The following is a 24,809-nucleotide window of genomic DNA, read 5'->3' on the forward strand; positions in this document are numbered from 1 at the left end:
GAGAGATCAAAGGAAGTTTAAGCAAAATGCTTCCGTTCTTAACAAAAATCTGACTGAGTTTCTATTGATGTAGAAATAGAGATTATTTCTCTGTCCAACGTTGACTAGCAGGTTAACCTATACTTCTTGGAAGCCTTTATATAAGATCACCTTACGGTTTGATTGTCAAATACTAACAGTGAAACCTCTGCTTAAGATTGATCACCTTAAAAAATACACACCATGTGAAACTTGAACAATTGACCTTTCACCTGAAATACTTTCCCAAGTTTCTCAAAATATTGCCGTTTTGTACATCGATACATGTGTACTTAGTTCTTATTTACATGTTAAAACACGAGCAAACTTCTTTACATTGATCCTCTAATATCTACAAAGGTGTCTAGTAGTTAGAGGGAGAAAATGAAAATGATCTGAAGAAAGGAAAGTCTTGATCAAGGAAAGATAGAGAGGATAGGTGTTATTTACAAATACTATGTCTATAACTAACATGAAATATGAAAGAAAAATTAGATTATTTTTATGTTTATGAATTTTTTCGAAAGATTTGATTTTTTTTCACTCAATTTGCTCATGCAAATTAACAGAAAACCTCTAATTGAATGCCACCTTTATTTGAATGCTCCCTATTTGACCACCACCATAAGAGAAGGGTTAAAAAATAGAGTGCCATCCATTAATTGAACACCACCTCCATTTAACCACTACTTTGAGATTCTTTTATCTTTACGAGCCCATAATAGCAAGTGATCAGTTGAAAAGCGTCTACAAAATTGGTACTAATAATGACTCGATTACATCAATAACAATTAATTATTTCGTTGTTTCTGTTTGTACTGAAGTATGTTACTTGTAACTGTACCTCTTAACAGGCTAATAATAGTTTTTTGTTTAAGACGGTTTTGATACTTTACGTATGCGAAAAACGATTTACATTTGCGATGGTATGTGAATGACTAACCTTAAATGTTGACTTGCAACAGAACTCACATTACAGTTATTTGGTATCAAAAAATTCACCATGTCTTACTATGTTGTGCTGTAGGTGCCAAATATGTGGAAATGTGATTACAAGATCTTAAAAGCTCAAAAACGAAAGGCGGCCGTAGATTGGAATCTCTATATTTCTCTGACGTAGTCATGAAATTTGGTTATCGTCTTGTCACGTGATGTTCTCATGTGAATTGAAAGGCCAGTAAAAAGCTCAATATAAAACTTATCGTAGCACTAGTTTATGACAAACATTTCGGGTTTTACCGAAGACCCCGCATCAAATATAGATGCTCGCTACTTTACAGTTTTTTTCGGCTTGGTTTAATCAGCAAGTCGTAATCTGATCATGTGACCCAATACTTCGCAAATAATTTCTGCAGCATTTTTCGATTATCACAGGTGACCAACAGGCTTTTGATGATCAGACAATATGTACTTCTTCAACCGAAGGCTAAAAAATTAAACAAATTTTTACGGTAAGTTATAAGATGTCACTGCTAAAAGTGACATCATTACAATGACGATAAAACAGACGCGTAAGAAGAATAGACACGGTTTTATTGAATGCGTGAAGTATATTTGTGAAAATATTTCCACGAATAAGGTTGCATGAAAGTGTAAACAGAAACCATCTACCACGACTACGTCACATTTGAGCCGTTTTGGAAAGAGAATCCAAGCTAGAGCGGTCTCGTGTTGCTGCGATTAACTGTTCGTTTTTTAGCTTTTAAGCGCTTGTAATCACATTTCCACATATTTTGCACCTACAACACAGCAGAGTAAGACATGGTGAATCTTTTCGTATCAAATAACTGTAATGTGAATCTTGTTGCAAGTCAACCTTTAAAGGTTGACTTGCAACAAAATTCACATTACAGTTATTTGGTATCAAAAGATTCGCCATGTTTTACTCTATTGTGTTGTAGGTGCCAAATATGTGGGAATGTGATTAAAAGCTCGTAAAAGCTAAAAAACGAACAAAAAATCGCAGCCACACGAGACCGCCCTAGTTTGGATTCGTTTTCCAAAACGGCTAAAATGTGACGTATGTGTGCTAAAACGGCTAAAATGTGTGCGAGATAGTTTATGTTTACACTTTCATGCATCCTTATTCGTCGAACTATTTTCACAAATATACTTCACGCTTGCGATAAAAACCATGTCTATTGTTCTTACGCGTCTATTTTGTCGGCATCGTAATGCTGCAACTTTGAGCACTGATATCTCAAAACATAGCATAAAAATATGTTTAATTTTTTAAGCTTAGTTTGAACGATTGCATATCATCCTCTGATAAAAATGATGAGCCTTTTGGTCCGCTATGATGGTTGAAAAATGCTGTAGAAATTTTTCGCGCCATATAGCGGGAATTGTAAGTCACGTGACCAGATAATGTTAGTTTCAGTTCAAGTTTGATCTATCGCAAATAGCAAACACGCTTTCTCATATTCAACTTGTTTATTTCAATTCGTCATAATGTCTAACGCGCCACATAGTGTTTGTGCAGCTGCCAAGCTGAGAAGCACCTTTTTTTTGGCCAAGAGCTGAGAAAAGACCAGACCTCCACCGGGCGTGGAGCAACTGGGTGAAGCTGGATGTGGCAAACTTTATTTATTCGCCTGCTTACTCTTACCTTTGTTTTCGCCAGTTCAAAGACGACATGTTTTCTAACCTGTTTGCATACTCCACATGTCACCAAAGCACGTGAGTAATTTAATTTATGAACTACTTGTATTAGTAGTTGTAACTCGGGTTATTTTCTAGTATTCTCCTAATAGTACTGTATTAATCTCTATTTAATATAACAATATTAATGTCATTTAATTGTAATATTATATTATTAGTATTTTATCTTTTTAATTACGTGTATTATTCTTATTATAATAACAAAACTAATTCATACTGCATATCTATCTGTAAAACGTAATATATTAATATATAATTGATAAAATAATGTTGTTTCACGATTAATTTCGCCAAATTTCTTAACCCCACTCACTTATAGATATGTTATATAAAATAGTTATTGTCATTTTCTGGTATCATCGTTAATAGCATATTAATATTATTAGTTGATTATTATTAGTATTAGATGAAGAATTTGTGCCAACCACTGAAGACTGGGAAGAGTTTGAGCGCTATGTTGGCCAGCGTCAAACGCTCTCCAATTACATGTAAGATAGAGCTGAACTAAACCAAACTTGACAAAATATAAAAAATATCCATAGAGTTATTACTCACATTTTATGTTTACAATATCATGGATTCTGATAAGGTTTTGTAAAATCTGTGTCATGATTGCATGGCTATATATTTATTCTTTTTCTGATCAAGCAAATATGATATAATAACAGGAAATGATGTTGTACAAATCTTATTGCAAGTCAACTATTGTGTTGTGATTTCAGACCCGAATCCTCCTTCAAAGAGGAGAAAATAATAGTAAGTGTGACAGCACTCCAGCGACTATTTCACTGTCACACCTGCGCCCTCCCCTGCTCATTCACGATGGTGCGAGAAGGCGGATGGGTAGAGTTCAAGGTTACATGTGCCTCCTGTCACCGATCGTACACTTGGGAAACAACTGCCAGGGTGAACAGAGCTCACGTCATCAACCCCCTGCTGGCAGCTACATCACTCTTTTCTGGCGGATGACTTACGCAGAACCTCCGTTTTCTGTCGCTCCTGAACATCGCAATACCAAGCCACAGCGTTTGCCTCTACCAACAAAGAGAATACTTACATGGTGTGAGTGTTAATATTTACTCATAAACTTGGAAAATGTGAGTAAAAGCTAGGCACACTAATTGAATAACGACATTTAGAAACAATTTTTTTCTTGAAATGAAAATATGTCATCCTTCAAGCAAAATATATTATAATTCAAAATTCTGATTTTTCATCATAATATAGCACAAAAAGGGGGAAGAGGATTCTACATTCTTAGACTAATGATAATGATACAAATTAATCTTGTATAATGAAGTTTTACAATATTTTACAGTGTATTGCTGAGCAGTACACCCTGCATAACGAGGGATTGATGGCAGCAATCGATTGGGAGCTTGATTTGGCAGGTGACGGTAGATGCGATAGTCCGGGGCATCGCGCACTATACAGAGCCTACACTATGATGGATCAGAGCTGCGGTTTAATAGTCAGCAGCCATCTTGTCAAGGTAAAACTTTGACAGTTTTTACTTCACAGCCTGACAAAAACCCAAATTTTTTAGTAGTTATCAATACATAAACATGAAGTTGCTCATCTAGCTAAATAGTTCATTCAAATAATGTGAAAGTAATTGTTGATCGTAACTTTCTTTACTTTGCAGTCAACAGAGACCACCAGCTCTAACACCATGGAGCTGGAAGGCTTCAAGCGATGCCAGTCCGATCTAATTTCCCACGGCCTGAGAGTGAGGTCCATTACAACGGATGTTGTTACAAAGGTTGTGTGCATACTGCAAGCTTGTGTTTTGGCTTATGCCGCAAATTTGTCGCCGTGAGCGACGGCCTCTACCTGCCTGCTTGGTGTCTAAGATTCGGGCTCTTTTCCCACCAACGGATGATGAAGAAGAGTTTGCAGACTTGCAAACAAGATTTGCGACATAAACCAAAACACAAGATTGCGGTATGCACACAACCTTTTCCGAGCATTTGGCGATGGCTCTCCAAATGGGAATAGATTATCTACCAAAGCAATTATTGAAAAACAATAATTGCTGATCATCAAAATAATCTCGATCTTTATATAATAAAATCATAAAACTAATACACTCTCTACTGTAGTAAGTGTACAAGCCAAATATACCAGTTCTCCTTGTGTTCCACGAGTTCAGAATATGTGTGTTCAACTGATGCATTAAATGTGTAACACAAGAATTTTAGATAATGCTTGACACATTAGCATAGCCTTGGTGTTGTTGGCATTAAATGAATACCCAACTCACTATGATATCGTAGGTAATTATTCCACCTCAACTCAAGGGGTGCAGATGCCACAAATTCGTTTACACCAGGATGCATACACAGGCATTCATGCTCCCCTCGGTCAAGGAGACAATGCGCAAACTCAGCATAATGGCAGCACAAACATTCAGGAAGAGATGGCATGTCTTGACAACGCTTGCAGGCACACCACTCTGTAGCCGTTGGTATTAGCTCCTAAAGAAATGAACAGATATGTCTATGCAACCATAGCTAATACATCAGGTCGATGTTATCCAACAGTATATCAGTGCAGCGCTAGATTTAAATATTAAAATTGTTAATGTTGTCATTCGAGAAAAATCTGTAATTATTTTTTCGCAATATTGAAGCGATAATTATCATCATTAAAATCATATATAATAATATTCGTTCTATCACTCTCAAGCTAAAACTATTACTACTAGCTAGCTTGGCACATAAGAGCTGGCTAGTGGCGATGCTTACTTGCTGGGAGGTTTGATTCTGTTGAGGATCTTCTTGAGATAGAGCGTCAGGCTCGAAACGCCAGGGTCTTAACTTTTCAGAATTTGACATTTTTTATGATCGCAACTCGGACATGAATAGTCGAACGGAATGGCCAAGCCGAAACTGTAAAGTAGCGAGCATCTATATTTGATACGGGGTCTTAGGTAAAACCCGAAGTGTTTATCATAAACTATTGCTACGATAAGTTTGATATTGAGTTTTTTATTGGCCTTTCAATTCACGCGAGAACATCACGTGACAAGACAATAACCATACAGCGCGGATACGTCACCGAAATCAAGAGATTCCAATCTACGGCGGCTTTTTGTTTTTGAGCTTTTAAGAGCTTTTAATCACATTTCCACATATTTGGCACCTACTACACAACAGAGTAAGACATGGCGAATCTTTTGATACCAAATAACTGTAATGTGAATTTTGTTGCAAGTCAACCTTTAAGCTAAGTTATGCTTACTGAGCAAAACCTTTACGGCGTTGCATTTGTGTGAAATGCAAAGTGTAAAAGATTCGCTCTGGTAAAACATTGTTTGGATGCTAATATCGACCAGTTCGGCAGTGCATAAGAAGATTTGAGGTCAAAAGACATTGCAGAAGGTATTCAACTGCCAGAAGAAGATAAAATATTGAAATGCCAGAAGATAAAATGGTTTGAAACTAAAGCAAGTATTAGAACACAACTGGCCAAGTAAACGATGCAAAGCAAAATCAAATAAAAAAATAAAAACAGAAACAAAAATGTTCATTTTTGTTTCTGAATGTTATAGTTTGTTTATGTCATTTGTTCTCGAACGCATATTTGTAGCATTGAAGATTATTATTATATACCTTATAAATTTGCAGATTTATGGCATATTATTTGATAGCATCATTGTGACTAAAATGGGCTACAATGGATTGACGCTAATAATTCCTCTTCTATTGGACATAAAAAGCCAGTTTTCGCTGCGAACTGTAACAAACAAATCAATGAGTGCAATGAGCTTTATTGCAACATTATTAAATATAGTTATAAAATAATAAGTTGAATTTAAATGTAAAATGAAATTAAAAAATGAAAATTCCAACAAATTCCAACACAGGCTTTAATATCATCGCAGATTAATTGCAAGCAGTAGATATCAACTGATAGAGCTAATTCTCAGCTTCCCAATGCATATTTATTTAAAAATCTACGGCAAGTTGGAGGTAAGTTATTTCCGATTTATTACACCCAAAAGGGTCAATGATACTCTGCTTGAAGGAGAGTGCAAAATATAGGCAACATCTGCTTCGCCCATAAGAGGGTTAAATTTGACTTCCCAAGATTCTGCCGAGCTATTTGAAAAATACAACGCCAGCCTCTATTTGAACATCCCCTCTAATAAAATGCCACTCTAGGGAAAGGATTAAACAATAGAGTGCCATGACATTCAAATAGAAGTTTTACGATAGTAAGAGCTATTACATACACAAAGTTGACTCTGAATATATACTTACTTCTGTCCCAATTTACATCCTCTGTTTCTTCACTCAGCTCACCAACAGAACCATCTCCTTTGTTACTAGCAGTAGCCATTACAGCCAGTTTTTTACTAAAACATTACACAGGCAAACCTTTAAATATGAAGCTAATATGATTTCAAATCTACTTTATCTGTAAGAGTTGTTGTATGTTGAAGCAAATATTTCCATAAAAATACACTGTAATTAAGTTTCACAGTTAGCATTTGCATTCAATTTGATGGAAAGTTGCGCGTAACGTAACTCTCACCAATATTCCAACGCAATACATGTTACTTGGCGCTTGGAATAGGCTGGTACACTATGCTAGGGTACCAACAGCATTTACAAAGTAGATAACTAGAGATATTTGTACATGTAGTCCAGTAGTCATCAACTGTACTTAGTCTCTGTTTCATCTGCATTCATTATAACATTACAACATCCAAGAGCCACTTACTAAATTTTACTTACTCGTACTAGACCAATGCGTAATCAACAAAACTATTTACTCATGCAAATTTCAGCTATGCTTTAGTTTTATTTTCCAAAAAATTGTTCAATTGCAAAACGCAGCTGTGTGTTGTATTATGATATCGGTGGATCTCAGGCTATATTGGCATCTGATGTAAACACAGTTGCAGGTGGTCGGACAGTGAATAAAGACAGTGGATTAGTTAGTATTAGGCAGTATTGGGTAGTATTGAGCAGTATATAAGTAAGTGAAAAGAAAGACGGAATCGTTCAATGCTACAACTGATATAAGTAGACACACCTTAATACAACACTGAGCAAGATTGGAATGCTAATTTAATATTGGAAAATAGTAGTATTGATAAACAATATGTTGTTTTAATTACTTTGACAAGTATCAGAACTAACGTTTGTAAGATATACCTGCGATAAGTATGTATCTCTCTAAAAAGAACATCTTAACTCCGCAAGAACTGGTTCCACTTAGTCAGTTCTCATATCTGCTACATAAGTTAGCCAGATTTGGTTGGTATCACTTTCTATCGTATTTACAATGATCGACCTTTGCCCTCTAAGCTTCTTTCTGTCCCATAGGTGCCTGTAACAACCATAACCATAAGCCACCACAGTATAAAATTCCTGAGTGATCACCGCAATATTTACAAACGATTGTCAACATTAAAGCAAGGAAACAATGCGGAATAATGTCAGAGTAATTTCAACTATATATGTAGCAGTCAACTTGAGCTGAGTTTCAAAAGCGTCAACGAACATATTTTTAATAAGTAGTGTGGGTTCACTTTATTTTGTCTGATGCAATTCTTGTAAAAACTAAGAAAATAAGGAAGACTAACAGGCTATATCACTGCGAGTAAAATAAAAACAGAATTACATGAATCAATAATGACAGTGAATACACACCAATATCGTTTTATATTAATGTTTGACATAAAAGCCTTTGTGTAAACATACCTTCTCGGTTCTGTATACGATGAGCCTATGATTAAAGGGTTGATGAGTGCTAAATAGATTTAAAATGAGAGCGTCTGATGGCCCCGAGCTGAAAAAGCTTTAAAATTCCATGACTAGCATGATAGTACGTTCGTGTGATGCATAGGCTTCTGTAGTAAAAGCTTTTAGAAGCGATTTGTTGTATGCTACAATGCCAAACAAAACACAAAAAGCTAATCTCGCATATCAGTCGAGTTTAAAACTGCAACGCTCCGAGCATTACACATCTGTCAAAACGAAAGGTGGCGGGAAATAGAGATTTATCCGAAAAACTAATGGTCGAAACCGCTGTTGCCGACAGGCTATTTGTCGAATTCGTAGACTATTAGTCGAAATTTAAGACTATTTGTCGAATTCATAGACTATTTGTCGAATTCATAGACTATTTGTCGAATTCATAGACAATTTGTCGAATTCATAGACTATTTGTCGAAATTGAAGACTATTGGTCGAAGTATTCAAATATTTTCGCAGAAAATGTTATTTTATTAAGAGAGCACAACTCTAAGTACAAACAAGACTTGCAGTTACAGTACTGCCATATCTTCTGATTTTGGTAGTTGCTAGTTAATATGATTATTAGGGTTGTGGCTCATTAAAATAATGTTGAGTCAATGTGTACTAGCAACAATCTTATCGCATCTACAGCTGCACAATTTGCAGTAGGCGATTCTCCCTTGCATCAATACTACTTATTGAACATAAGGAAATACTAGCAGCTCTACTCCATGTATGCTGTGATAGTAAAAGTACCAAATGCATATACACTGCATGGTTTTGAAATGCTCACTACTGCACTGCTGCAAAATTATTGCAACTTATTTTACATCTTGTCATTTATAAGGACTTATCAATCTACTGTAATAGTTTTTTGTCATGGTCACAACCTTAATTATTGTATACGTGTCATTTGACTTCACAGTACAAGTTTATATTATCACAACATAAATATATATACAAATATATTTTAGTATGTATACATTGTAAATTAAAACATCTTATACAATGTATGGGATGTTATGTCATGTCGCATGTTATGTCATGCCGCACCCACATGTCATGTGGGAGCGGCATCGAGGCTTATGACTGTGGCCTTGAGCAGAAAATCTTTGAGACTTTATATGCTGATTTACCATGAACATAAACACTGTAAAAATAATGTATTACAATGGTAGCTCACAAATTTGAGATAAATTCAGTTAAAATTACAGCCAAACAATAGAACATATGTTATGTTTCATTTAAGGCTGATATACTGAAAATCACTAAAACTGAGGAACTCGATAGTATGTGTTGTAATGATATTAGTACAAGTGCGAGTTATCCTCTCATGTTTATGTTTTCATTAAGAGTAGACAACTCTTGCATTTAACGAGCACATTATATTCATGTCTGGGGATGACCATGCGTTTTCGGAAAAATACAAAATTAAAGAAAAACGATCTTATATCGCTCTCGTTATAATCCAAGCCATCCTCTCCATCTGTGTAATACAACATGGTGGCAGCGGTCTAAACTTGTTCCTGGGTGTCATGCAAGGTGTTTTGCCTCCACACGGCTTAGATCTGAGGGCTGATGATCTCTCTGGAGAGTGGAGAAAATGGTCCAGATCATTTGAAGATTATTTGCTGGCCATAGATTTGGTGGCAACAAGCAAGGCTGCAGAAAAAAGGAAGCTTGTCTTGTTCAGACATGTAGGAGGTGAAGATGTAAGGGAAGTATATTCACAGCTGGAATTTACAACTGACCCTGATGAAAATGGTCTGATTCATGAGATAGAAGAAGGAACGGAGGGGAGGAAGTTAAATGACGTGTTAAAGAAATTTCAAGATTATTGCAACCCAAGGTCCGGAACTATAGTGAATAGATTTCAATTCCACGGCTGCACTCATTCAGGTGAGTCATGTGATGTATATCTTATGAGGCTGAAGAGGCTAGCTGAAGGGTGTCAGTTTGAAACACAGAGGGATTTACTCATCAGAGATAAACTACTCTTTGGAATGGATGTTGTGAAGCTTCGTGATAAGCTAATGAGAGAGCCTGATGAGAAGCTCACTTTAGAGTACGTTGTCAAGGCAATTCGAGTGCAAGAAATGGCAGTCAAGTTCAAAAATGTGACTGCCACCCCAAAGCAAGAAAAGCAGGAAATCAAGGATGGAGATATTGAGGTAGTAAGGAGTGAAAGGAAAAGCTGGAAAACCAAACCAGCAATAAAAACAGTTGGTGGAGGCTTTTGTGGCAGATGTGGAAGGAATCATAGCAAGCAAGTAAGGTGCCCCGCTATGGGTCAAAAATGCAGAAACTGTGATAAATTTAACCACTTTGCCAGACAGTGCAGAGGAAGAGCAGAAATAAATGCTCTAAAAGAAGATGAAACTGAGGTTCAGGAGGAGGTTTATTTAGGGGAAATAAACCTAGTGGAATCCATCAACACAGGAGCATGGCATTCTACAGTCAAAGTAGACACAAGCTTGAAGAAGGGGCAAACAGCCAGCTTTAAATTGGACACTGGGGCTGCACTAAGTGTTTGTGGACCAAATCACTTCAAAGGGAGATTGGAGCCTTCAACTAAAAGATTATACGGGGAAGGTAAAACACAGTTAAATTGCTTAGGGGTTATAAGATGCCGCATACAAGCTGGTAAATTTGCCACAAAAGAAGATATATATGTAGTTGAGAATCAACAGACACCATGGCTGAGCAGAAAAGCCTGTGAAACACTACAGTTAATATCAGTGGATGTTGACAGATGTGAAGTGAGTGATGTGAATGTGGACCAGCAGCTGTTCAAGGGTCTAGGAAAAGTGAAGAGTGAACATTCCATCACACTAAAGGAGGATGCCATACCTTTTGCCATACACGTCCCTAGACCAATAGCATTCCCGCTAAAGAAACAAGCAGAGCAAGCATTAGATGAGATGGTGAAGGATGGAGTCATCACGCCAATTACTGAAGCAACACCCTGGGTTGCACCAATGGTCGTTGTACCAAAAAATGGCCAAGACAAAGTTAGAATTTGTACAGACTTCACCCAACTCAACAAATATGTGATGAGGGAAATTCATCCAATGGCCACTGTAGAGAGCAGTCTTGCTAGTCTGGGAAACGGTGTAAAGTTTTCAAAAATTGATGCTAACAGTGGATTTTTTCAGATACCACTCAGTCAAGAGTCAAAAAAGTTGACTACTTTTTTGACTCATAAGGGAAGATACATGTATGAAAGACTTCTCCAAGGCCTTTGTAGTGCCCCGGAAATATTTTCAGCAGAAATGAATAGAATGCTGAATGGGATTGAAGGAGTGATAGTTCATATGGACGATGTGTGTGTATTTGGAGAAACGGAAAAGAAACATGACAAAAGTTTGGAGCTGGTCCTGGCCGCAATCAAGACGGCGGGTATGACACTGAACAAGTCAAAATGTAAGTTTGGTCAAAAATATGTGGAGTTTCTTGGGTATATCATCTCCAAGGAGGGTATAAGCGCTGGACCGCGAATACAAGGAATACAAGACTTTCCCACACCCACTTCCGTGACAGCTGTAAGAAGTTTCCTTGGTCTTGCAAATCAATATGCACGCTTCTCAGAGAAGCTGGCTGAGAAGAGTGCCCCTCTGAGGGCTTTGCTGAAGACAGGTATTGAATGGCACTGGGGTTATGCGCAGGAGAGTGCATTTCAAGAAGTCAAAGAGCTGTTCAGCAAACCAAGCATTCTTGCTCCATACAGTACAGAAAAGCCCACATTTGTGACCACAGACGCCAGCAATCAAGGACTAGGAGCTACTCTGAGTCAACTTCAAGGTGACGGCACTCGTAAGCTAGTGGCGGCTGCTAGTAGATCCCTTAGTGAAACGGAGCAACATTATGCAGCAATAGAAAAGGAGGCGCTAGGAGTGTGCTGGGCAATGGAGAAATTTTTTCATTATGTCTTAGGAATGAAAGATGTAACGATTGAAACAGATCACAAAGCCCTCATTCCCTTGTTCGGTAATCAGTTTCTAGATAAGCTGCCTCCCAGAATTCAAGGCTTCAAATTGCGACTACAGAGATTCTACTATGACATCAAATATGTGAGTGGAACTGACAACAAGGCAGCGGATGCACTATCACGATATAACACTGGGGAACCAGAACAGAGTGATATAGTACGAGTAGAAGTGATTGAGAGCTACGTACAAGAGAGTGTGCATTGGAATGGAAGCTGCGACAGATTGGAAAAATTCAAAATGGAACAAAGGGAAGATGAAACTTTGAGACAGGTTATTCATTATGTTGAACAGGGTTGGCCAGTTTACCTTTTATCCATGGACACAATCCTGAGGCCGTACTTTGAAAGGCGAGGACTACTTACTATGAACAAGGGACTGCTGATGCTAGGCATGAGATTGGTGGTTCCCCTATCCCAGAGAAGTCAGGTTCTTGAAGATATACACAAGGGACATTTAGGCATTACTAAATGCCAAGCAAGGGCTAGAAACAGTTTGTGGTGGCCGTCTATGGCAAAGGCAATAGAGGTACAGATAGCTAATTGTGAAGTGTGTAAGAGAGAATTGAATATAACATACGAACCCCTGAGACCTTCCGCTAACCCTGATCGCCCTTGGCAAATGTTAGGCACTGACTTGTTTCAACTAGAGAGAAACAACTACCTGATAGTGACAGATTATTATTCAAGATACCCTGAGATAGCTTTACTACGTAGAGATACTACATCAAAGAATTTCATATCCCACATGAAAAGTATGTTTTCCCGGCACGGTATTCCAGATTGTTTAGTGTCTGACAACGGACCGCAGTATTCATCTGAGGACTTTCAAATATTTGCAAAAGCATATGGATTTACCCATGTCACAAGTAGCCCGAAGTATGCTCGCGGCAATGGTGCAGCTGAGAGAGCGGTTGCAACAGTAAAATCCTTGCTCAGCAAGGAGAAAGATCCATACATAGCTCTCCTTGCCTACAGAGCATCACCACAGTTAGGAGTATACTCTCCCGCTGAATTGATTATGGGACGGATGCTGAAAACAACTTTGGCAGTACATCCTGATAGTCTAATGCCAAAGCTACCCGATCATGAGAAGTTTAAAGCCAAGAATGAGCTTTACAAAGAGAGAATGAAGATGAACCACGATATCAATCCTAAGGTAAAAGATCTTCCAGCAGTGTGTGGTGGAGATCGTGTTATGGTGAGAGATAGTAGCCAGGAGGGCACAGTACTCAGAGCTAACCAAGATGGCGATCGAAAGGTTATCATAGAGGGAGATAATGGTCAGCACTTGGTACGGAACAGGTCAGCAGTAATCTCAGTTAATGACTCTAATGTAAATGCGGAAAGACGCAGAGTTAATGTCAGATCAGCTATGACGGCAACCCCGAGGATGAGTATGCGGCTCAGGCAACAGTCAGATAAATATGAGGCATAAGCTTAAGAGTATGGGAACTACCATACTGCGACATGCTGCTACATCATATCGCTGAACAACAAACTATGAACTATGGTAACTACCATACTGCGACATGCTGCTACATCATATCGCTGAGCAACAAACTATGAACTCTTGACAATCACTATTGCATATTATTACGTACCTTATCTTGACAAACATTCTTGTTGTTTACTTGCGTTGCATTTACCCATACAAATTTACGATAGCTTATGTGGTTGTCACAGGTTTTATGTGCCGATTTATCTTAGTAGATCATTATATAGATATGCCAGCTTTTGAGCTTGTGAAGGGATGTTGTAATGATATTAGTACAAGTGCGAGTTATCCTCTCATGTTTATGTTTTCATTAAGAGTAGACAACTCTTGCATTTAACGAGCACATTATATTCATGTCTGGGGATGACCATGCGTTTTCGGAAAAATACAAAATGAAAGAAAAACGATCTTATATCGCTCTCGTTATAATCCAAGCCATCCTCTCCATCTGTGTAATACAACAGTATGTATCATTTTTATTCAGAATTTGCAAGCAGATTAAATATGCAATTAAAACTTTATATATTTCAACTCTATTGCTTTCATTTAACAAAAACCTAACACATGTTTATAGTTCGTGAAAAAGATAAATATAGAGAAAGTGTTAAGAGTTGTTGAGCATTGATTTCAAATGCTCAACAAACTCAAACAAGGAAAAGTGTAAACCCTGAGATGACTTCCCAGTGGTTTGAACCAAAATATATTTATAGCTGGCTCTTTGCTTTGAGCTATTCTTGCATTGTTTCTCAGATGTTTCCCAAATGTGTTGCACAACAAGACTGAGACCAGATATTAAAACTTCAATGAACATTTTGGAGACATGCAATGATTGACAAGTCTACTTCGAGTTTTGGGATTAGAGCTAAGTTAGCTAGTAACTCTTTGTAATCATAGAACAAAGAGAACTTTCATTTAAGTAGTTAAAAAGAGTTGCCATAATTTTACTCACCGCTGTACGCAATCTGACCAGCTTAATATTTATGAAAAAAGAAGAAGTAGAAGATTTTGAGTGGATGTATTACACCAACTTTGTACTGTTTCAAAGACAAAGCAAATTAATTAAGTTGCAATAATGAAGAAAGATTGGCCATTTATCGAAATATAAATTCAAGCGGCAATATCCTATAGTGTAACATTTTAACAGTAGCAGAATGGCAAGGAAGATGGCAAGTAAGAAAGATTTTTGTGCACATTGTGAAGGACTTGTTACAAAGAGAAACAGAGCTTTTGCTTGTGACAATTGTAATTTATGGGTACATCTAAAGTGTACTCAGACCTGCCAACCCAAGAGTGGGGCAATGCGTGAGATTTGGCTTTGGGGCAATTGATGTATCAATGAAAGTATATATAAAATTGTGGAAATTGGGGCAAAAATGTCACGCATTTATCACGCATTTTCATTTTTTCTTTGGGGTGATTGCGTGAGTCTCACGCCCAATGCGTGAGAGTTGGCAGGTATGAGTGTACTGCCTTCACGTTGAAAGTCTATCAGGAAGTTGTGAAAGGAGATAGAGAAGTAGACTTTGTTTGCAATAGATGTGTGGTAAGTGTTCCTGACTTGTCATTACCTGTAATAGGTGTACTTATACTTGCTTGCATTTGTAACGCAGACCTTCCTAAGGTACATATTCTTTTTAAATTAATAAAAGTTTTAAATGTCCATAAAGTTAGCAAAAATGTATAAACATAAATTAGGGAAACAAATCTTCACGAGCCAAATGTCGTTAAAAACATTGTGTCGTAAAAGGCATGACTTTTCGTTATTAGCTACATCTGGTATACATTTCAAACAAACTTATTACAGCAAAAAGTAAATAGTGTCAAAAATTCAATTTTTACAAATGATGGAAAAACTTGGTTTTGCCATCTACGACCACCACTGGTAAAATAAAACGTAGATTCATTATCACTTTACAAAAGTTCATGGAGTTGCCATTTGTAAAGTTTAAATCACAGAGTATGATTTACCAGACAAAATATAGACCAGACTATTTACCTGTGAGTAACCTAGACTGTAAATTGATTTGCTGATATCAACCTTGCTAATCTTTGCTAAGCGTATGTTAACATATTAACATATGCTTGAACTAAAGGTTATTTATTGTGATTTATTTACTTAGAAAACTGTGAAAATGTCAATTAACCAACAAAAGGCATAAATCAGAGTAAAGCAAGTTATATAATTATTATGTTTATGGCAAATATTTTATATACATGTACACACATACAAAAATCATCAGGGAAATTGCATGATAGATCGAGATTTTCTAGGTTTATCTGAAAAACTGAATTTATTGCCCAATATCTTTGCTTTTTCAGACTGCTGGTGAAGAAACATCTGAATCGGTAGTAAAAAGCAAACTGAAGCACTTATGCAGTTCAGCACGATCAAGTGGGACAAATGAAGAATTACGGTAAATTGTTAATAGTATTATTATTCATTTAAAGTTTTTGCAGTGCTTGTGTATGAAATTCTATTTCCATTAAACTCAACCGTCTAGTACTTATAATTATTGTAGCCATTAGCCAAGTTTAGATTTTTTCTTCAACAGGTTAACATGCCCAGATGTAAGCTCATTGCATCATCCGACGTACAATTTTGACCCACCACCTAACTTTGAGGAATTGTAAGTATAATTGAAATGTTTTAACCTAAACTGTACATCAGGTTAACATTTTGGTTACCTACATTCAACTGTAGGTCACAAAAGTAATATTCAACCAAATTCATCTGAAATTCAAAACAATTGCCTAATTTATCAAAAGGATTTCTAAAATTAATATAATATGTTATTAGTATATCTTCTTATAACAAAATAAAATTGAAGCGCACACATATATAAATGATAATGAGCATGATCCGGTAAATCTTTGGTTTGGTACTATATACATACAAAAATAAAATATCACACTGTAGCTTATTGAAATTATAGTTATTGAACTTATTATAAAAACCTTAAAGGATTACACGTTTTTCACTGTAAGTTCAAATGTGGGAAATTGAATTGCTCAGAACTAATCAAAATAAGATTCTTATTACCTTTGATTTCTTTAGAAAGCAGAAAATGTGGTATACGCCTCCCCCAGCAAACTGGATAAGTGATGACATACCAGCTTCATGCAGGTCTAATGTAATTAGTGAAACGCAAAGTCAACCTTATACAAGTGTGGAAAAAGAGTAAGTTGAAAAATAACTTATTAAATTTTGTTTTAACTTGTTTTTAGTAACATAATTATTATTTTGTGTTGCAGCTGTTTTATCTGTTTGTCAAATAACTCTAATATTTTTATATATAGTATCCCAGTAACATCCACAACCGGTGATGGGCAAATAAATGTGTGTTCTCGTGGTACATCGGCATCTACTCCACAGTCACAAGGTAAAATAAGACATGGTACATCATTTTAATCATTATACAAACCTATGTAATTAAATGTTAACCTAAATGTACATGTTTGTTGGACACTACATAGTAAATATCTAATGTAGCTATGCTTACTATACATATAGACCCTGTCATTTTGTGTGTGCACGCAGTTGCTCTCAAATGTACTTTTATCAGTTTGATAGCTGCTATCAATTCACTTCAATCTGATTCAGTTTGAACACATTATGCGCTGCATGTTTACCGATTGCATCTTGCAAATGAAGTTTGTAGAATAGTCCATCCCACTTCTACAAAATAGCATTTCTGTACTTATATTGTAATCACGTTGAAAATATTTTTGTTGATTTTTTGGAAGTCACCTTCGCTATCCTAATAAAATTCTAGCACACTGGCTGGTAACCACAGTACCTAATGTTATCACACTCAAGCAAGATATTTCTTTCTTGTGACGATTACTCTAGTTTTATTTGTAGAAAGCAATGCAACAGCAGAATCCATGACACCGTCATTGATATTAACACAATCCCTAAATCCTCCATCCGCAAGAGTAAGTATAATATAAAACAATATTATAATTGAATTTAGGATGCTTGACTTACTAAATCTACACTCCGCAGTTTTATACTCATATGACGTCAAAATTGTAAAAGCTGATTCCTATACAGACCACACCTTGATATCAAGTCATCTGTTAAAACATTTTTTATAAAATTCTACATGTATATGCTATGAGACAAGATCATCAAATTTATATTTTACTTGCTATCACAAAGTTTGTTGTCTTTCAATTATCCTACCGTATAATTTTAGTCCATGTTGACCATAATGACAATTTATTACAGATCCTTAAGACAGCATACGTCGTTATCACTAGCCAACAAAACACAGAATGACCACTTGAATTTAATAGATAGCAGCCAGTCACAGCCACATCCTCGATCAGAGAGAAAAAGGTGAGATTGAGAAGTTAATGAACTAGAACATTCTGCAAATGTTTTTTTTATTTTTAGAATTGATTAATAACTTTGGGTTATCATCTTGATGCTTACTAAAATTCACATGATCAATTTATTCAAAATTGAGTACTATTTGAAATAAAAAGGAAATTATGTATGATGTGCAGGCAATAATATAATACAGTTTGCAGAAAAATTAAATCATAATGATGACTCATTTACATGTATTTCATGGTAGAGCAAGTGCCAGATGGTAACTTAAACTATTGTATGACGGTTAATTGTCATCTGCACTTCATACAGGTCATATACAGTTTTAAATGCCCGCTATAAACACGGTGAACACTATAAACCTAGAAGCAGATTCAGGACAGATCAACGTGAGAGATCAAGGAGCAGAACTAGGGCTGGTGAATGCTATAAATCTAGGAGCAGATTCAGGACAGATCAACATGAGAGATCAAGGAGCAGATTCAGGAATGATCAACGTGAGAGATCAAGGAGCAGAACTAGGGCTGGTGAACGCTATAAAATTAGGAGAAGATTCAGGACAGATCAACGTGAGAGATCAAGGAGCAGAACTAGGGCTGGTGAACGCTATAAATCTAGGAGCAGATTGAGGACAGATCAACGTGAGAGATCAAGGAGCAGATTCAGGAATGATCAACGTGAGAGATCAAGGAGCAGAACTAGGGCTGGTGAACGCTATAAAATTAGGGGCAGATACAGGACAGATCAACGTGAGAGATCAAGGAGCAGAACTAGGGCTGGTGATCGCTATAAATCTAGGAGCAGATTCAGGACAAATCAACGTGAGAGATCAAGGAGCAGATTCAGGACAGATCAACGTGAGAGATCAAGGAGCAGAACTAGGGCTGGTGAACGCTATAAAATTAGGAGCAGATTCAGGAATGATCAACGTGAGAGATCAAGGAGCAGAACTAGGGCTGGTGATCACTATAAATCTAGGAGCAGATTCAGGACAGATCAACGTGAGAGATCAAGGAGCAGATTCAGGACAGATCAACGTGAGAGATCAAGGAGCAGAACCAGGGCAACTAAACTCTATAGATCAGTGAGCAGATCGAGGGCAGACCAGCGCTATAGATCTTGGAGTGGAAGTAGCCCACTTAAAAGGTATATTTTCTCGTAGGACATATGGCATAAACATAGACCTTCAGCTCAAGTTACACATTATTTTTCAACTTGAAGATAACAATTTATTAATAAAATTATTAAGCGAACCTCTTTCATAATTATTAATACATGTTTTGATAGCGCAGCATACAATATAATAATATTATTTGTTTATAGCGGGTCAAACTCCTCATCATCAATTATGCATATTGATCCAGGACCTAATGACTTTAACAACAGTGACATTGATGATACGTAAGTCTAAATAAATATAATTATTATTAGCACTAACCATAAAATAAATATCACCAAAAAAATCTATTGCTTCTTTAATAAATCATCAATACGACAATGAGTGGTTTTCATATACTAACTACACAATAATATATGTGGGATTCACTTATCAATTATATATAAAAGAAAAATTTCTAAAGGCACAAAATTTCTATATCGATTCAAATTGTGGAATTATTTTCCAGCATCGATTAAGATGAACATCTACGTAGTCGTGCTATCAGGTGGTACCAGAAACATCCGAGAAATCGACGAAGAGCAGAACTGAAACAGAAATAAAAACACCATGTACCATTCACATGTGTTATATGTTCATGGCGGTAATGCAATGCAGTTATCTCGTCTCACATGTTTGCGATTCTAGTGTTGGTTTATAAAAAGATAACCATAACTAACATTTATTTCTCTAGTGTGGTGACATATGAGATTTATCCAGTCGGGAGCAAGCAGCAAGGAGATATGCTTGTGTCATCAAATGGGTACAGCTACGTCGTCAATAAAATTTATAAAAAGATGGATGGTAGAAAGACAGTCTATTGGATTTGTAGCAAACGAAAAGAATGCAGAGCCAAAGTGACCCAGAGTGACAGCTTTGAATCCGCATACAATGCATCCGGCTTACACAAGTGTCTATCGCAAAAATACCTACAAGAGCGAACTGCTTTAATAACTAAGGTAAGAGAAGTAATGTTAGAAGCACTCAATCTCATTAATAGTCCTCAAAACTAATTTAATGTAAAGTTTGGCTGAAGCTTTTCGTACTAAATATTAGCATATGAAAAAGCTGTACATGACTCTGACTGATATTATAGATTAAAGAAGAAGCAAAACTGAAACCTTTCTCAAGTGCTACCTCGATAGTAGACAACAACTTGAAAGAATTTATGACAGAATGTGCAACCAGCAGTAGTCTTTCAAGACAAAATTTAATTAGGATGGCCAATAAAATAAGAGAGAGAAACAGACCAAAACATTGTATTGTATCAATAATTGCTATTTTTAGCTATCTGTCATTGCTGTTCTTAATAATATTATGAGTTATGTCATATATTAATTTTAGCAGGTCATTCATTACTGAATAAACTATTTAATAAATCAATTTTATTGATTTATATTTATTTTTTAATGCTGTTACTACAAGTTTAATCTAAAATTTTGAGAGTTGAATCTCAACAATTATATGAACAAATATTCCAATAGCTCTTACGAAAGATGCCAAAACGCTACTCTGTAAAATTGCAACATTAACTTTTTGGAGAAATAGCTACAATGAGTCAATGCACTTCTATGAATATTAATTATGCAGTTACAAGCATACTTGTACAATATGCATATAGGCATATCTTATACACATGCATGTATGCAATTGATTGGGGTGGTTGCACAGCTATACTGAAGAATAAATCCACAAGCTTAGAAAGTATACATGATTATAGCACAGTTGCATATAAAAATACTTGTATTATACCACTACCAATGCGCTCTAATTCTGAAAAAATATATAGCCATTACTCCAAAATTAGGATACAATTTCAAAATACTTCACTAACTGTAGCCTGTGAAACAAATTAACTTCCGTGTCGATAAAGTAGTGATAGCTTTTAACAAACTCTCACAAATTTGATCATGTAGTAAAGAAGCATGCAATACGTTGTACATGTATAAATTATTACACCCAAATGTCACAGAACTCCATAAAAAATCAGTTGCACGCATATCACAAGTGTGTATGCGAAGTATTTTCTGATACAGCAATTATAGCATAGCATATGTTTAGCTGATGGAGCTAGTACAAAAATTTTAAAACTAAACTAACACTAAGTTGAAGATAAACTTAACTAACAGGTAAAAACTTACTATTAATATTATAATTCTTACTGTTTTTGTCCAATACATGTAGTATTATTTTCGACTAAACTACCTTGGTTTTCGACCAATAGCCTAAATTTTCGACCAAAACTACACTTTTCGACGAAAGGCTTCAATTTCGACCAATGGCCTATCGGCAAATGCGTATTTCGACTAATAGAATTTTGGCGAAATCACCATAAACCCTTTTGCAGGCTTAGTCCAAAACGTTTATAAGTAGGGAATAGTTGTATAATTAGCCTATCATGTGTTCGCTTAATCGAAAGGAAACAATCATTTGTTTGTGTTGAGCCTGTAGAAAACGTATTTGCATCTTACGTTGACCTTAGTTTCGCGTTTTGAGAGCACATTTTTATGGAAGAGCATACAGTGCACCTCGGGACTGATATGCGATTTTTCAAAAATTTTACGAAATGCATTATCATGTTTAACCTCATTATACGAATATTTTTCCATAATACGAATTCAACAAAATTTTCCCCGGAGTACATGTTGTATTATGGGATTTGTTAGGCTCAGGCTATATTGATGTCTGAGCTCAAGGCAGTACAGGTGGTCTTGGTAATTACGGTGAGTGCATAAAGCTGGATAAAGCTAGTGGGTAAAGCTAGTAGATAAGCTAGTGTAAGGCAGTATAGGGGAGGATATAAGGAAGTGTAACGAAAGACCGCGGCTCTTCTTCATCTTCACATCAGTACATGTGAGTACATTGATTTATACAACATGGCGCAGTTGACAAAATTCTGATTTTTTTTCTTTGTGTGTTAACGTCAGCGATAATTTTTCTGGTTACAGGGTGAAGTTTAACGGTTGATTAGACCCTTTCACGGGCGTGCAGGCGAGGTGACGTGAGGCAGGGTGGTGTTGTGAGGTGAAGTAGCGGTGTTGTTGTGTAAATATTTATTACATATTCGGAGGTGGGAATTACACTAATTTCATACGAGTGGGGTAGAGTGAATTTGTGGCGACAGAGATATTGTGTCGGGTAGAGATGGAGAGGGGGTTTCCGAAGCTGGTGTTTGGTGAGCACGGTGATGGGTCATGGGAGCGATTTATAGAGGAGATGAATTTATGTATTGAGAGTGCTGTTGAGAGAAGAGGTTACGAAGGTGAAGGTGACAATAGACGCCCTATTATGAGAGGTAGAGGTAGGTTAGTGCCACTATTGAGAGCTATTGGGCACAGTGGTAGAGAGGTATTGAGGAGTGCAGGGTTTAACGTAGATGGCATAAATTCTACTTATGAAGAGGCAGTGGAGGTTTTGCAGGATTATTATGGTAGACAAGAGAGTATGTTCGTAAAGGGGCATAAGTTTCTGATGGCTAGGCAGGCACTTGGAGAAAGTGATAGAGAATATTTACAACGGGTAGAGAGTTTGAGCAGATATGCGGAGGTGACTAACAATAATGATAGGATAAGGTTTGCCCTTATAGTGGCGGTTAACGGGTTGAGAGATAGAGAAGTAAGCAGAGATTTAATGAAGAACGCCAATCTGACTTGGGAGTTGTTACATGAGGCATTGAGGGCTCGTGAGATGGCGAATCATTCAGACAGGTTCGTGAGAGCAGATAGTAGAGGTAGTGATTTAAAAAGTGAGGTTAAGAGAGAAGTAGCAAAGGTATCAGAGTTTGATAGTCGAGCGCAGTACAGGAGTAATGATAGAGATAGAAGTTATGATTCAGCAGGTAGATCTTCCCCTAGGGGTAGCCCTAGGAGTAGTAGAGAGTATGATGGTAGTGAGGAGCATGATACTAGTAGATATGGGACAAGAGGCAGGGAGTATAACAAGGACAGTGGCAGTAGGAAGTATAGAGACAATAGCAGGGAAAGGTATGTCTCTAGACATGGAGAAAACAGTAGGGAAAGTAGAGATAGAGTTTGCTATAATTGCAGAGGTAGTGGTCATGAGATGCGGAGTTGCCCCCACATTAAATGTTTTTCTTGTGGACGGCGAGGACATGTATCTCGTATTTGCAGGGATAAGGGAGGAGATATAGGTTACGATAGACGAGGTAGCAGCAGGAGGTCAGGAGGTAGCCGTTATAGTAGCTATGAGCGATATGGCAGCAGGGATATTAGTAGGGAAAGGTACAGGGGCCGAGAAATCCCCCGCGAGATGAGAGACAAGTCTAGTAGGTACAGGGACAAAAGTATGGATAGGCTTGAGGGGGAGAAGTATAAGGAGAGGCGCGAGACGAGCCGGTATGATGAAGGGTACCGGGATAATAGTAAGGGCAGAAGTGTTAGATTATCTGGTTATAGAGATAAATATGGTGAAGATCAATGACTAGGCCAGGGAATTGTGCAGTATTTAGAAGTTAATGGAGTAAATGTAGAGTTTACGTTTGATACTGGGGCTGAGGTGTCTATGGTAACCGAGGCAACAGCCAATAAGTTGGACCTATGGTTAAAGAAACCGTCGACAGTTTTAGAAACTGATGATGGTAGTGAGTTAAAAGTGGTTGGAAGTGTAATAGTTCATTTGGAAAGTAAAGACAGGCATATGGATGCTGAAGTTCATGTGGTGAAAGGATTGAGAACGAACTTCTTGGGCATAACTGAGTTGAGGCAGCTTAAATTATTTGCTGTTGTAAATGCGTTATGCGAAAGTAAGTTTGAGGCTGTTAAGGAGTGTAGAAGTATTAAGCCAGTTAAGCCGTTTTTGTCGAGAACCATTATTGCTGGGTCAAGTTATGTTTCAGATGATGTCAAGTTGCAAAACCTGACAAATAAGTCTGACAGAGAGAGCGAAGTTAAGAAAGGTCACACAGGTCAAGATTGGTGGACTTGTAAAACCAAGGGAGTGAAGAGTAGCGAATACGTGGAAATTGGTAGTCAACAGGGGACAGCCCAAGGCACCAGAGATGTGCAAGTGTCTATGGGGTGTGATAGAGAACAGAGTCACGATGAGGTAAGGGAAGGTGCTGAGAAAGTAGCTGAACCAGTGTCTGTAATGGAAAAGGTTTGCTCACTTTTAGCCGAGGTATCTAGCAATGGAATGTTAGACAGAGAAGGTCATGAGAAAAAGGTAGCAGAGATTGAAAGAGAAGAAAGGGAGGTGTGGAGGAAGTCGAAGGAGAAATTGGCTAAGCTGAAAGCCAAACAGGAGGCAGCAGTCATGGAGTTGGAAAATGTCAAGGCTTTCAGGGTAGTAGTGCAGGAGTTAGCCGAGGTTCAGAGGAGAATTGCTGGTAGCAGACCTGCACTGGTTGCAGGTGAGGTCGAGCTAGATAGGTCTGGGCCTATGCCAAC

The 24,809-nt window shown here is 37.1% G+C and overlaps 1 protein-coding gene across 1 annotated transcript; it reads left to right on the forward strand.

Annotated features, from left to right (window-relative positions):
- Positions 1-18,916: 18,916 nt before the first annotated feature.
- On the forward strand, positions 18,917-22,357 carry LOC137394301 (uncharacterized). The gene is made up of 6 exons (XM_068081018.1): positions 18,917-19,131; positions 19,227-19,394; positions 19,572-19,649; positions 20,099-20,363; positions 20,501-20,663; positions 22,353-22,357. The coding sequence occupies exons 1-6, from the start codon at positions 18,917-18,919 to the stop codon at positions 22,355-22,357; spliced, it is 894 nt and encodes a 297-aa protein (XP_067937119.1).
- Positions 22,358-24,809: the final 2,452 nt, after the last annotated feature.

Source organism: Watersipora subatra, chromosome 4 (assembly GCF_963576615.1).
Source record: "Watersipora subatra chromosome 4, tzWatSuba1.1, whole genome shotgun sequence".
Classification (NCBI taxonomy): Eukaryota; Metazoa; Bryozoa; class Gymnolaemata; order Cheilostomatida; family Watersiporidae; genus Watersipora; species Watersipora subatra.